Source organism: Anopheles coluzzii, chromosome 3 (assembly GCF_943734685.1).
Source record: "Anopheles coluzzii chromosome 3, AcolN3, whole genome shotgun sequence".
NCBI classification, from domain to species: domain Eukaryota; kingdom Metazoa; phylum Arthropoda; class Insecta; order Diptera; family Culicidae; genus Anopheles; species Anopheles coluzzii.
The window spans coordinates 52,716,888-52,730,912 of NC_064671.1; the positions used below are offsets into that span (position 1 = coordinate 52,716,888).

General features: G+C 39.6%; 1 protein-coding gene across 1 annotated transcript; it reads left to right on the top strand.

Annotated features, from left to right (window-relative positions):
- Positions 1 to 8,124: 8,124 nt before the first annotated feature.
- Positions 8,125 to 12,901, top strand: LOC125907479 (uncharacterized). The gene is made up of 2 exons (XM_049610089.1): positions 8,125 to 8,908; positions 9,122 to 12,901. Exon 2 carries the CDS (start codon positions 11,131 to 11,133, stop codon positions 12,166 to 12,168), a length of 1,038 nt encoding a protein of 345 aa, XP_049466046.1. The 5' UTR covers positions 8,125 to 8,908; positions 9,122 to 11,130; the 3' UTR covers positions 12,169 to 12,901.
- Positions 12,902 to 14,025: the final 1,124 nt, after the last annotated feature.

Sequence of the window (14,025 nt, forward strand, 5' to 3'; positions counted from 1 at the left end):
TATTTGATGCAACACACACCGAAAGCAAAATGGCGACTATCCAGACCACGCCATCTTCTCTGGAATTTGAAACATGTGCCGAAGCAGCGTCAGGCAATACAGAAGGTTCAGCGAGTACAATTGAGACATTGACTGCAAAATTAAAACAATTGAAGCTGGAAAAAGAAGTTTCGCTTCTTAAACAAGAAATGGCCGACATGAAGCAAATACAACAACCACTGCCGTTGGACACAATCAAATGCATCGAAGGGCTAGTTGATAGTTTTAGTGGCGAAAAGAATGAGAATGCCGAATGTTGGATTAAGCAACTTGAACAAACTTTTCAATTGTTCAATGTTAATGAACTAGAAAAAATTATTATCACGCGCCGACTTTTGAATGGTACCGCTGCAATGCTGACAAAATATATAGTGTTTACAAGCTACGACGAGTTAAAACAACAAATTCTGGAAAATTTCTCAACTAAACCTTCACCGGAGAGTGTATATCATCAGCTTCGCCGTAGACAGCTTCTTCCTCAAGAAAGCACCATAAGATATGTGCTAGAAATGGAAAATATTGCTAAAAACGCCACAATATCAGAACAAGAACTAGTTTCAATAATAATCGATGGAATTGGAGATCCTGTGAATGCTGCTGCGATTCGTTTTTCTGCAAACTCTTTGACCGAACTTAAGACAGCCCTGCAAAAATACGAATCGATACGTTTACAACCGGTGTCAGTTTCATTCAAACCAAGGATAATGACCAGACCTGACAATGTTGGAGGTATAAAATGCTACAATTGTTCGAACTACGGGCATCACCAACGGGACTGCCAGCAACCACGACGGCGAAATGGGTCTTGCTTCCTATGTGGAAATATGGTGAGATTGTACTCATCGTACTCAATCGACGTCGGCTGCCATCTACCATAGTGAAGCAAATCAAAACAATGTTATCCACGAACCGAACTATAATGAAAGCGCAGTTCAGATAGAAGCTATTCAGGAGGTAAGTGTTGCTTTCAAAGTCTCTAATGAGTTCAAGATTTTGCCCTCACGTGTACTTTCTTTGTTTGATACGGGTAGCCCTAGGAGTTTTGTCAGCGAAGAGCTTGTCCCGACTCTTGCCCAAAATCCGTGTTTTTCTGGATTCCGCGGATTAGGAAATCAACCTTTGACATCGCTAGGGTATGCAGAAGGAAGAATTCGTTTTCGTGACACTTATGTTAACCATTCATTTATCATCATTCCAAAGAAACAAATGGCATGGTCTATTATCATTGGACGGGATTTGTTAAAAAAATTTAATATTCATTTGCATTACATACGTTACCGTTATTCCAAACAAAGTTTAATGAATTACAAAACCATAAATAAAAACGAACTTCAACCACACATGAGAGCGCGTCTTGAACATTTAGAGATTTTGCGGGGTTTTTGTAAGAATGGGGAGGATATTCATTCGCAGTCCATTGGTTCGGTTGATGATAATAATAATGCTGTCTCTGAAAATATAACCACGACATTTAGCGAGTTATGTGCGATCGACATTAGTTCCGAGGAGGCAAAAATAGATGTAGGTTCTAATTTAAACCACGAACAGTCACAGGAAATAATTTCTGGGGTATTTAATCATTATTTGCGAGTGTCAACAGAGTCAATTACGGAGCCCGTTCATTCAATGACAATTAGTGTCACAAATAGTACTCCCATCTATTGTAAACCAAGGCGATTATCTTATGCTGAACGAAATCAAAATCGAGACATAGTTCAAGATATTTTACAAAAACAGATAATCCGCCCTAGCAGTTCCCCATATGCTTCTGCGTTAGTATTAGTTCGCAAAAAGAACGGTGAGACTCGTATGTGTGTCGATTACCGACCTCTAAACAAAATCACGATACGGGATAACTACCCTTTACCATTAATCGACACGTGTCTTGAACATCTCAACAATAAGAAGGTTTTTACTCTCTTGGATTTAAAGAGCGGATTCCATCAAGTTAGAATGCATGAGGACTCCATTAAATATACGTCTTTTGTTACACCAGATGGACAATATGAGTATGTGAGAATGCCGTTTGGATTGAAAAATGCTCCTTCACAATTCCAACGGTTTATTAATTCAGTTTTGCGAGAGTATATAGCTGAAAGGAAACTTGTAGTTTATTTGGACGACATAATTATTGCGTCAAAAAATATAAACGAACACGTAGCAACACTAAATAGCGTTTTGCGAACGATAAAGAAAAACGGGCTTGAACTGCGTTTGGATAAATGCAAATTTGGTCATAGTGATCTGGAATATTTAGGGTACCATGTGAATTCTAAGGGAATACATCCAAGTGACTATCATTTAAAAGCAATCCAGAACTATCCATTACCCGCAACAGCTAAAGAAGTGCAACGCTGTTTGGGTCTTTTTTCATATTTTAGACGCTTTGTACCATCCTTTTCTAATATTGCTAAACCTTTGAGTAACTTGTTGAAGGAGAACACAAAATTCGTTTTCGATGAAACTTGTTTAGACGCTTTTAATAAATTAAAAACAAAATTGTTAAATTCTCCGGTCCTAGCGATATATGATCCCAACAGAGAGACTGAATTGCATTGTGATGCGAGTTCAATAGGATTTGGGTCGATTCTCCTACAGAAGCAAGATGATGGAAAATTCCACCCGGTGGCTTATTTCTCCAAAACTGCTTCTGCAAGTGAAGCAAACCTGCATAGTTACGAACTGGAGACTCTTTCGGTAATTTATGCCCTTAAGCGTTTCCATTCCTACGTGCACGGTATCCATATCAAAATAGTCACGGATTGCAATTCACTAGTAGAGACCCTAAAGAATCGCAATTGTTCGGCAAAAATTGCCAGATGGTCTCTATTTTTGGAGGACTACGATTACTCAATGCAATATCGCCCCGGCAATGTAATGAGTCATGCTGATGCCCTCAGCCGTAGCAATGTAGCTGCAGCAGTCGACGACATTGACATCAACTTCCAGTTACAAATTGCCCAGTCACAGGATCCCGAAATACAAACACTAAAAACTAGGCTTGAAAATAATACAGTACAAGGATATTTATTAATGAATGGGACTGTGTACCGTCAACCTTCCCAAGGAAAATTGCAACTGCTTGTTCCTAAAGGCATGATAACCAACTTAATTCGTAACATTCACGAAAAAAATGGCCATCTTGGTGTTGATAAATGTTGTGCCCAACTGAGTAAGTTCTATTGGTTTGCTGGAATGAAAAACCCAGAATTACATAAAAAATTGCCTCAAATGCATAATTAACTCCGCACCACCACGGAAAGATCAGCGTAATTTACACAATATATACAAAGCTCCAATTCCTTTTGATACAGTTCATATAGATCATCTAGGACCACTACCTTCCCTGCAATCAAAGAAAAAGTTTCTACTTGTAGTCATCGATTCATTTACAAAATTCACAAAACTATACTCAGCCACGTCCACAAGTAGTAAAGAAGTATGTAATGCATTAAAACAATATTTTGCCTATTACAGTCGGCCAAAAAGACTAGTGAGTGATCGTGCTACGTGTTTTACGTCGAATGAATTTAAAAAATTTCTCGAAAATAATAATATTTCTCACATTCTTACTGCTGTTTCTTCTCCTCAAGCAAATGGTCAAGTGGAAAGAGTAAATAGAGTAATAAGACCAATTTTAAGCAAAATTTCTGATCCTTTAGATCATGCTGATTGGAGCTCAAAATTACAAATGGTAGAATATTCATTGAATAACACTGTGCACTCGTCAACAAAAAATGTTCCATCCATTCTTTTGTTTGGTGTTGAACAGCGCGGCACCGTCATTGATGAGTTGACAGAATATCTTGATGGAAGTATTGAATACCCTAGAAATTTTGAAAAAATACGTTCTGAGGCCTCAGAAAACATAATCAAGTCACAACAAGTAAACATGAACCAGTTTTGTAAGAAACATCGCCCTGCTCTAGAGTTTGAAGAAGGAGACTTAGTAGCCATCCGTAACATAGATAATACTCCCAATACAAATAAAAAACTTGTAGCTAAATTTAAAGGACCATATGTCATACATAAACGATTGCCACATGATCGCTACGTAATCCGTGATGTCGATGGTTTTAAACAAAGTCAGATACCATATGATAGCGTTTTAGTGTCAGACAAGTTGAGGTCGTGGATTGCGGTGAATTGTTACCCTTTAACTGAAACCCCCAGCAACACTATAGAAACAAATTGAGGACAATTTTACTGTCAGGAACGGCCGAGCTGTAAACATTGAATTTTGCTCGCTAGTTATATAAACCTCGCTACACACGTCACACTTTAATAACCTTAGTTTGTGTGTCACTTTTGACACTGGTGAAAACGTCAGACGGGCAGATAGACGATGTTGAGAAGTCGGCAAGATAGGACTTGTGCGGTATGCTGTAGCTTTGTGCAGAAAATAAAATATAATGTCTTACAGGTTTAACAACTTTACATGACCAAAAATGAATTTCGAAAATACCACTAGACACTAAAGAGCTGCAAAAAAACTGGTTGTTCACTTGACTATCGCTGCAAATGTTCGCTGTACGTTTGAACAGCACATTTATGCGCACGGTTAAGCCGCCCGCCGGTTAATCCGCCCCCGGATAATCGACGTTCTACTGTATTTGGTTTCATAACCTCAACATCTAATTCATATAGACGGTTTAATCGGCTTCCCGTGCACAATTCATGCCCATCGCGCTTAATAACCGCAACATTTTTCGAAAAAATTACTTCCATTCCAAGCTGTCCAACGCGAGGAATCGAAAAGAGATTATATTTCAAATTGGGGACATATAGAACATCGTCAACAACATAATGCATCTGACGATCGCCGATTTTTGCTAGTATGTCCACTTTTCCTTTACAGTTGCTCTGTATGATTTCACCCGATGCGACCTTAATCATAGTCGGCTCATGAAGTGTTTTGACGTCTCGAAGAAATTCACAAGAATTGATCTTATGATCGGAAGCGCCAGAATCTAGGATCCATTTGAAACCATTTCTATCGCATTTCTTTGATAGATTTTTGGAATCACTACATAAGAAAGTGACAGCTGTTTCACTTACATTCGCTCTTTCGCTCTCGTTGTCAAACGACCTTCTATTGTTTTGCATCGCAGCAGTTCTTTCTTGCAATAGAGGACAATCAACTCGTCTGTGCCCAAACTTTTTACAATAAAAACACTTCATCTTCGGTTTGGCACCTGTTCCAGCAAACGCCATGGAATTCATGCTGTCTCTCATTTCTTCAATATTCTCACGTTTCATACTTTCACTTAGAAGACGTGCCTTGACAAAGTCGAGCGTGCATTGCTCCGGTGCCAGCGTTTCCAGAACTGTTACAAGCAGCTGATCATACGAGTTCGGCATTGTTTGTAGCAAATAAAATACGATCAAGCTTTCTTGCAGCTTTATGCCAGCAGCTTCCAGATCCCGCACCATCCGCTCGAACTTGAGTAAGTGCGCCTGGAGAGAACCGGACTCCAAAAACTTCATCGCTGAAAGCTTTTTCAGAAGATAGAACTGTCCCGAGATGCCCTTTCGGGCAAACGTGTTTTCAAGCGTTGTCCAAATCTGACGCGGGGTTTGCTTACCCTTAATGTACTCAAGCTGGGAATCCGCGATGCTTCGCACCAGCACCGATTTACATTTCACGTCTCTCTTCTTTCTATCTTGCAGTTTAATCTCCTTAGCCAGCCGTACTGCATCCGAATCAGTCACCAAAACCAGATAATCTTCTACCTTTTCCGCTTCCTCACGAACACAATCTAAAAGATCCAGCTCCTCCAGGAGCACTTCCATTCGGAAGCTCCAATTGTTGAAGTTCGCACCATCAAAAAGATATACCTTCTTTTCCTCGTCCATTCTACTTTCTCCGAAAAAGCTTAGAACAGCTACAACAAGAAAGAAAAATTAATCGCTTATACGTGATTTGGGTTATCCTGGGCCCATAACCTAAAAGCAGAGCGAAGGAAAATGTGATATGCGGAGCAAAGTAAATACACGTGCGTTCGGTTCAGTTAACAAAAGCAGATAGGAAATATATTCTGTCAGATTGACATATTGGTGTATGGTGTCATTTGTTGTGCAGGGTTCTTTGGTGTACAACTACGTCGTTCTATGTTTGTCCGTTATTGATCAAACCAATGAAGCTGTGGAGCTTTTTTTTTTCTATGGATATTTAATTTTCCAGTCGTTTAAGCTTAATCTGTGGCGCTTGGGTAGAATAAATAATTGGGTAGATTCAAAAAAATACATCAAGTTCTTGCCAATGACAACTTTTAACTGTCAAAATCAAAATCGTCGTATTTGCGAATTTTCGTTACTCGAGGGGGTTGTAACTCGGAGAACGCCTGTACACGGTTAATGGGGACCAAAAACGGCCGCAAAATACTGCGTATCTCCCCAAATAGCCAGCTTCCAGAAATATTCAACAGGATTTGTTTTGTTTGTGTACATGTGTATATTTTTAAATCCTTAACATTCATGAATTACAAGAAATGTATCACAATTTACTGTACAATCACAATCACTTCACTCAATATTCTTTCTTCAATTAACTTATCTAACTTGTACAGCATCAATGAGATGATTGACGGCGTCTGTCTTTGACACTTTGACAAGACCCACTTTCCCAAGCGATTCAAAACGCTAGAAAAGTAGTAAGGATAGTAGAATATGAAGTAGCCTTCTACTTCCCGTTCTACTTTGGTTGCTTAAAATCAGAAAAATGTAGAACATGTGGGTTCCAGAAAAGAGCAAAAAAATGAGTTCTCGGCACACAACACATCACACACACACGCGACGACTCAAGCTTACGCTTACGTTCTGTTCTACACCCCTCCCCCCCCCCCCCCCCCTCATCTCTCGCCCCACAGATCTATTTTTAGATCATCACTCACTTCCATCGCCGGCGGTCGATGTGACGATGTGGGTCGTCGCGTGTGTGTTGTCGATTTGGTCAGAAAAAAGATCTCAAAGATCAAAGATCAAAGATCTCAAGGTCAAAGATCTTGGTGTCTGGTTGGATGAAAAGCTTACGTTCAAAGACCATATCGACTTTGTCACAAGCAAAGCTTACCGTACTTTGGGCCTTATTACCCGTCTGTCTCATTTTATCCGTGATCCCTTGTGTCTCAAGTCTCTCTATTGTTGCTGGGTACGCCCCATTCTCGATTACGCTTGTGTGGTTTGGTCCCCCAATAATGTGCAGGATATTGCTAGATTGGAAGGTGTTCAACGCAAATTTACACGACTTGCCACGAGGCGTTTTCTTTCGGGTCATGATAATGCAGTAATCCCGTCTTATCCACATCGTTGTCGACTCTTGGGTCTGGACTCGATAAAAACTCGCCACTCGCACTTGCAAGCTTGTTTCATTGCCAGCGTCATCCTTAATGAGCTTGATGTTCCTTATCTCTTATCTGCCATTTCCTTTTATGCCCCTTCCCGCCATCTTCGCAATAGGCCACCTCTCTATATTCCCACCCGGCTAACTCGATATGGGCAAAATGACCCATTCCTTAAAGCTCAGATTGCATTTAATTCATACTATCATTTGTTCGATTTTAACACTCCTTTATCCCTCTTCCGTTCTCGTCTTCACTCTTCCTCATCCTTATCCTTTCCTTAGTAATTAAGAAACATTGTTAAGCCCTCGAGGCGGACATTTGTAGAAAATAAATAAATAAATAAATAAAAACTTTTTCTTTCACACCAAATCTCTGACTTGGAGTGTCGGCGTTCCGATTGAACCATCGCGACTGTGATCAGTTAACACGTTGTCTGCACGGGTTTTTTCCGATCGGGCCACGTCAGCCACTATGTGGCTGACACATTACATATTATAAAAGACGTGTTACAAGAGATAAATTTGCACGTATTTGATCGGTTCTTTCACAATGCTTTTCTTTTACGGTTATTATTTCTTAAAAAAATGAATAAAATATCAAAATGAGTTTCTATTATGTTTTCATAAATAAATGAGAATGAGAATGAACAATAATTATAAGATCTTGGAGTTCATTTATTCATCCTTTACTTTTGATGCACAATCTTAAAACACTCACCACAAAGTTGAGATTGATTCGTTGGAGTCGGAATGTCACCGACTTTTGCGAGAGGTAAAGAAAGGGAAGGGAAGGGAGGGGAGGGGGGGGGTTCCAAGAATGAAATTCCATGGAATTAGCCCAACAAACGACATTGTGGAGCGACTGAGACAACAAAGAGAATTGGTGAATTTGATTTAAAAGAGAAAAAATGCAAAAGCAAATACAATCGTTTCAAAGAGTGATTCCGTGGCCTGACGGGGCAGTTCGGTGGACATGTATGGTGGCAGACAACGTGTTAAACGCGCGGTAAAACGACCTTTTGTATTGTGTTGTACGTAGCGTGCGCGCCAAACTTTTAAGAGTGCGCGGAGAGTGAATGTGGTTTTTGCGGGTGGGGTGGGGAATGTCATTAACACATACATTCTCACTGCACGGGTTGAACTGCGAATGCTCAGTTCTGAGAGAATACCCAAGTGACATTTGCTTGAAATTGTTTTTCCATATCTGCTCGATTAGTACTCGATACGCTTCAAATTGTGGATTTGTGAGTGATCAAGTTGGTTCCCAAATAGCCAGCTCGTACTTTATAGTTGATTTGGGGCTGTTTAACGAAAAATCGTTCCGATGTCGTACTTTGTGGCTGATTAAGAGATAGACGGTACTTTCCGGAACTATGGAGCTTTTTAACAGGCACATGGCACTCTTTGAAACTTTGCGGCTGATTAGCACTATGTGTAGGGTTCATGATGGAACTTGAAGGCTTGTTAAGAAAGGGTACTGAACTTGGTGGAACTTTATAGCTTTTTAATGCATGTCATCGGTACTAGGTGGTTTAGAGTTGCGTACAAGTTCAGCAAAAGAGAGAGGATCGCATGAGTGGATGAGCGCTGAGCGCACTGGCTCAAAGAGAGAATTGTGAGGGAGAGGAATTGATGAGAGCGTATATAAGAAAGTGCTCAAAGCAAAGAAGGGGCTTTTTGGAATAAACAGTTTGACAAAGAACTATTAACAGCACCGAACTAACGGGCAGGATTCTACAGGTGGCTCTTGTCAAAGTGTCAAAGACTGACGCCGGCAATCATCTCATTGCTGCTGCACAAGTTAGATTCGTTAATTGAAGAATGAATATTGAGTGAAGTGATTGTGAATTATCAGTAAATTGTGTAAATTTGTGTGTAATTCATCAATACAAAGAAATTAAAAATATACACATGTGTTTAAACGAAAAAAATCTTGTTGTTTATTTCATCGATGACGCTTGCTTGAAAATAAAATACAAAGAAAAATAATCCCTGGCACCGTGGCATAAGGAAGCTGCTTAGGCGCTGTTTGAAAGACCCACATAGAACTTTGATGCTGTTTATCTACTGCAAAAGGCGAATTCAAGCAGCGATCTTTAGCGTGCCAAAATGAGCTGATTAAGCAATTCTGGCTATTTGGGTTTGAAAGCGCCAAGATTTTGTGTGTTCGTAAATTAGACGTTCCTCTATCGATGGACGATGCCGTCGAGGTCATTTTTCATTCATAGCTATGGTTTTTTGATTAAAAACAAATGCTAATTTTGTGTGACGTTATTCTATAAAAAATGGGTATTTTTAAAATATAAAATGGGTACATGACCAACTATAACGATAGGAAACACCATTTCCGAGCGAATCTAGAAGAAAGTAACGAAAAAGCCGCATCACAGTTGATTTTAAAGGACTTTTTCTGAATTCCCTTAAACTGGTGCAGTTTAAGGGAAGTTTAAGGTTCCAGGTTAAGGGAATTTACTCGAATTCCCGATTATTCGTGCTCGAAAATGTCAATTGGGTATACTCGAGCGCTCGCGCATGAGTGCAAGCAAGCGCGGTATAGAGGATAGAGGGAGACAAACGATTATTTTGCTCCAAGCTTTCTACTTTTGTCCCGTTGGGTTGTGTGGGATCCTAGAGTAAGAAACAGAAAGAATGTCATGTATGATGGTTGAAGGCAGTTGAAGTTGAGCAGCAAATGAAGAAGGTTGTGTTCTGGTAACGAACGAGGTGGTGTGCGTGTGTGTGTGTACTCTGTACTGGTAGGATATCACATTGGCGATCCTGCCATGATAAAATTGAAGAAGGGGGGAAAAGTAGATTTTGCCAAGGACCGAGTGTAAAGGTATTATAAGAGAATTGCTGGAAAACAGAAACCTGAATCGGGTTCGGCCTATGATCAAAACCAAGATTTAGTTAAACTGTTGGTGGGTTTTGTGCACAAAGAAGAGGAAGAGACTCCTAAATGACTAGCTGTGTGTGTGAGCGTTTACATACACCGAGAATGCAGCTGAGAAAATAACTGACAGCATGCTTTGACAGCGACTGACAGCATTTTCGGTGAGAGAATTCTCCTCGGCATGCAAAGAACGATGGAGCTGAGAAAAATTGAATTGGCGGTTTATAGCGATCGATCAATTATAGTTTGCATTTTTGCCGTCTAATAATCGTAGAAATATTATTAAAAAGTAAAAGAAACTTTTTTGAATTCATTTTAGCGATTAAAATGGATTTTTTCAACATCATTTTAAAAGTCTCATCTCGGCGCTTTTCAGAGCTTCTACACACACCAGCGTGAGAAACCGGTTGTCAATTCTCTCACAGCCATCTCTCAGCTGCAGTCTCGGTGTATGTAGAAACGCTCTGTGTGTGTGTGTGTGTGTGTGTGTGAGAGAGAGAGAGAGAGAGAGAGAGAGAGAGAGAGAGAGAGAGAGAGAGAGAGAGAGAGAGAAAAATGAGTTTGACGAGTCGATGAAGGAGTTACGTGTGTAGTGGTGAGTGTGGCGAAACGCGCGCTTGCAGAGCGTTACGGCGAACGGGTTGCCAGTATCGATGATCGTGTATGAATATCTGATCTCTTTTGTTGTGGGAGATGGATTGGTATATGTGAAATGAGAGTTTATGTTCTTTTCTTTTGGCGCGGATGAAGTGCAGAATTTGGTTTGACTATCATTCTTTGTTAGTTTATCGCTGGAAGCGGACGGTAAAATATTTGCGCGAAGAAAATAAAAAGTGTCATATTTTGTAAAATCAAAATGAGCAAAGGCTGGGCAGTTAGCGATATATCACAAAGTGATGAACAGCCGGATGCAAAAGAGCAGGATGACATGCATTTTGCTGCTAGAAAAACTACCAACGAGTGGTTGTCAGGATCGTGGCCGTTAAGGCATTTCTATGAAACAGTGCCAACTAACAAACGCAAGGCGGAATGGATACGGTTTCGAGATCAGTTTAAGATTATAGTGGCATGCAAAGCGCCTGTTGATTCAAAAACTCGTGTAACGGGTCTAAAGATTTTTGCAGGAAGCTATTTGTTGAGCATCATCGAAATGCAGCAGCGAAATTTGCCGTCCGAATCGGAGGATATATACAACGAAATTATCCGCGCACTTGACGATTATTTTAGTGATTTGTGCGACGCATCAAAAGAGAGGATGAAGTACCGTGAGATGAAGATGAAAGTGCATGGACCATTTGCGGACTGGGTGCTGCGTCTTGAAAAGCAAGCGGTGTTATGCGAGTTCGTGGGTGCGCAGCGTGAGGAGGAGATAATGCAGGCGGTGGTACGGCGATCGGTTCCAGAAATATCTGCTAAGCTTTACGAAATGGCAAACTTTTTCGGTAACAATTTAGAACGGGTAATTAGCCATGGAAAACATCTCGATTTCATTCGTACGGAAGACGCGGAGAGGAAGCTGGAAGGAGAAGAAGGGAACTCCGCGCAAAGTCAAGATGATCGACGAGCATTGATAAGACCGATGAATGATATCCTTTCGGCGAAAGTTCCGGCTAATCGATGTAAGCCTTACGAGACAAAGTGGAGCAAAATGCGAGCTGCTGGATCTCGAGTACAGAAGAATGAGGAAATGCGTGAAGGAATGCGACTATGTACGAAGTGCGGACGTGCGCACGGTTGGGGCCAATGCAAAACATTTCGCGCGAAATGTTTCTCTTGTGGAAGAACCGGCCATTTTGCCGAATTTTGCTTTGCAGCAAAAAGGAACCATAATACAATGGGAATGAAACAAGAAGCCGAGCGTGTCAACCAGGTAGAAGTTGACGTTCCGGAGTGAAAAAAATGTTTCTTTTGTTTTGAAATAAATAAAGGAAATTAAAAGTTACACTCTTTGTTAAATTTAAATCGTGTGCTGGTATACTTATTTTTTTTCTTTTCTTTTCTTTTTATTTTTTATATTTTAGCTGATAACTGGCAAGGCAACGTCACCTGGGGTGATAAGTGATCCGCGTATCGTGAATTGTGTTATAGGACCGGTGGAGTTTAAATTCTTGGTGGATTCGGGGGCGACAGTGAATATGGTAACTAAGAAAGGTTGGAAGACGATCAAGGAATAATGCAGTTCTGTAATTCAAGACCTTACATTGCACCCAGAAGAAATTTTGAAAGGATATGCTACTCATCGACCGTTAGAAGTGATGTGTTCATTTAGGGCTTATGTGGGGGTGAAGGATGCTGGACAGGACAGGCAATTGGCCAAGTTTTGTGTAGTGAACGGTACAGAGATTTCACTTCTCGGTTTTCAAACGTCAAGTCAGTTAAAATTAATAAGGATAGGGCTAGGGCTGCTAAAGAAGGAGATAAATTGTGTCGAATTAGTTGGGAGAAACACAAGCAGCGACAACAGTGAATCGGGCCCAGGTGCGGCTGATCAGTGGGTCAAATGGTAAAAGTAAAGCTCAGCCCTCTACGTTACATTGGAGAAGCGTTACATCCCTTAAAATATTCCCAAGCAGCATTTTTACTACATTTTTGTCATCCAGGCGACCGACCAGTGTACATTATTTGAATAAAAAATATTTTAAATTGCGATAAAAAAAAATTATTTAAGATGAATCGATTTCTACGAGATTTATGTTTAAATAACAAGTAAATCATAAGTTTAATATTTTTCATTGTTGCATTATGGTTTATGAAAAATAGTATGAAAGAAGGAATTTCATAAACATCCCAAAAGCTTTCAATTGGAGTAACATTTCCTATGATTAGAAAATATAAAGTATTAAAAATATTTATAAATAAATTGTATCCATGAAATATAATTATTACCTATTCAACCTATGTTTCCAACCATTTTGAATAAACATTACTTTAGGTGCGAGGGCTCTTTTTTTAAAGTTAGGTTAATGAAGTTAATCAATACTTGTAAGTATTTCATTATCCTGCTTTATCAATAACTGGGTAAATATATAATCTTTTTTTTATTTACCCTTTTTTATGTATAAAATTGTTATAATTATGATTCTTGAAGATGTTACAACTCTGATTGCTGTTAAAAATGATAGCCTAATAATAATATTATTATTTATTTATACTAATGAATTATCTATGAATTTATCTTTATTAGCGATTGCTGTACTTATTTAAGTTTGTTCAAAAATTTTAGCTTTTCTAATTATCATATAACAATAAACAATATTAAGACATGATCAAGGTCTATTGAAATACTAGGTCACATATTAACCCCGTTTTCACAGCTAAGCTGAAGAAGAATCAGCTAAGAAAAGTGACGTCTGGATTACCGCGTGTATGTACAAGGGTTGTAATTGTATGTGTGCGACGCTAGTTTCCAATGTTTACGATCTGAATGATGCGAAACAACAAGAAGGAAATTAAGTTAACATTTTCCGTAAATTTAAGATAAAATGTTGGAATTATCAATTTCCTGTATATATATAAATAGAACTCAAATAAAATTAAGTCAGTCTTGATCTGAGCTCCAAACGGAACAGACGTGTCTCTCCTTTAATTCAATAGGTTATGGGCCCAGGCTCGCTTGGTGCTGTGTAGGACAATACGTTCACGATATTTTATTGTTGTGGCTCTAATTCAAAGAACGAGCGAAGACAACGGAAAAGTCTGGTGTGAGCGGTGTCGGCAGCAAATGCTGATGTGTTATTGTTCTCAAAAGAGG

Excerpts from the sequence above, each read along its gene's own strand:
- LOC125907479 (XM_049610089.1), top strand. The coding sequence starts at position 11,131 with ATGAGCAAAGGCTGGGCAGTTAGCGATATATCACAAAGTGATGAACAG.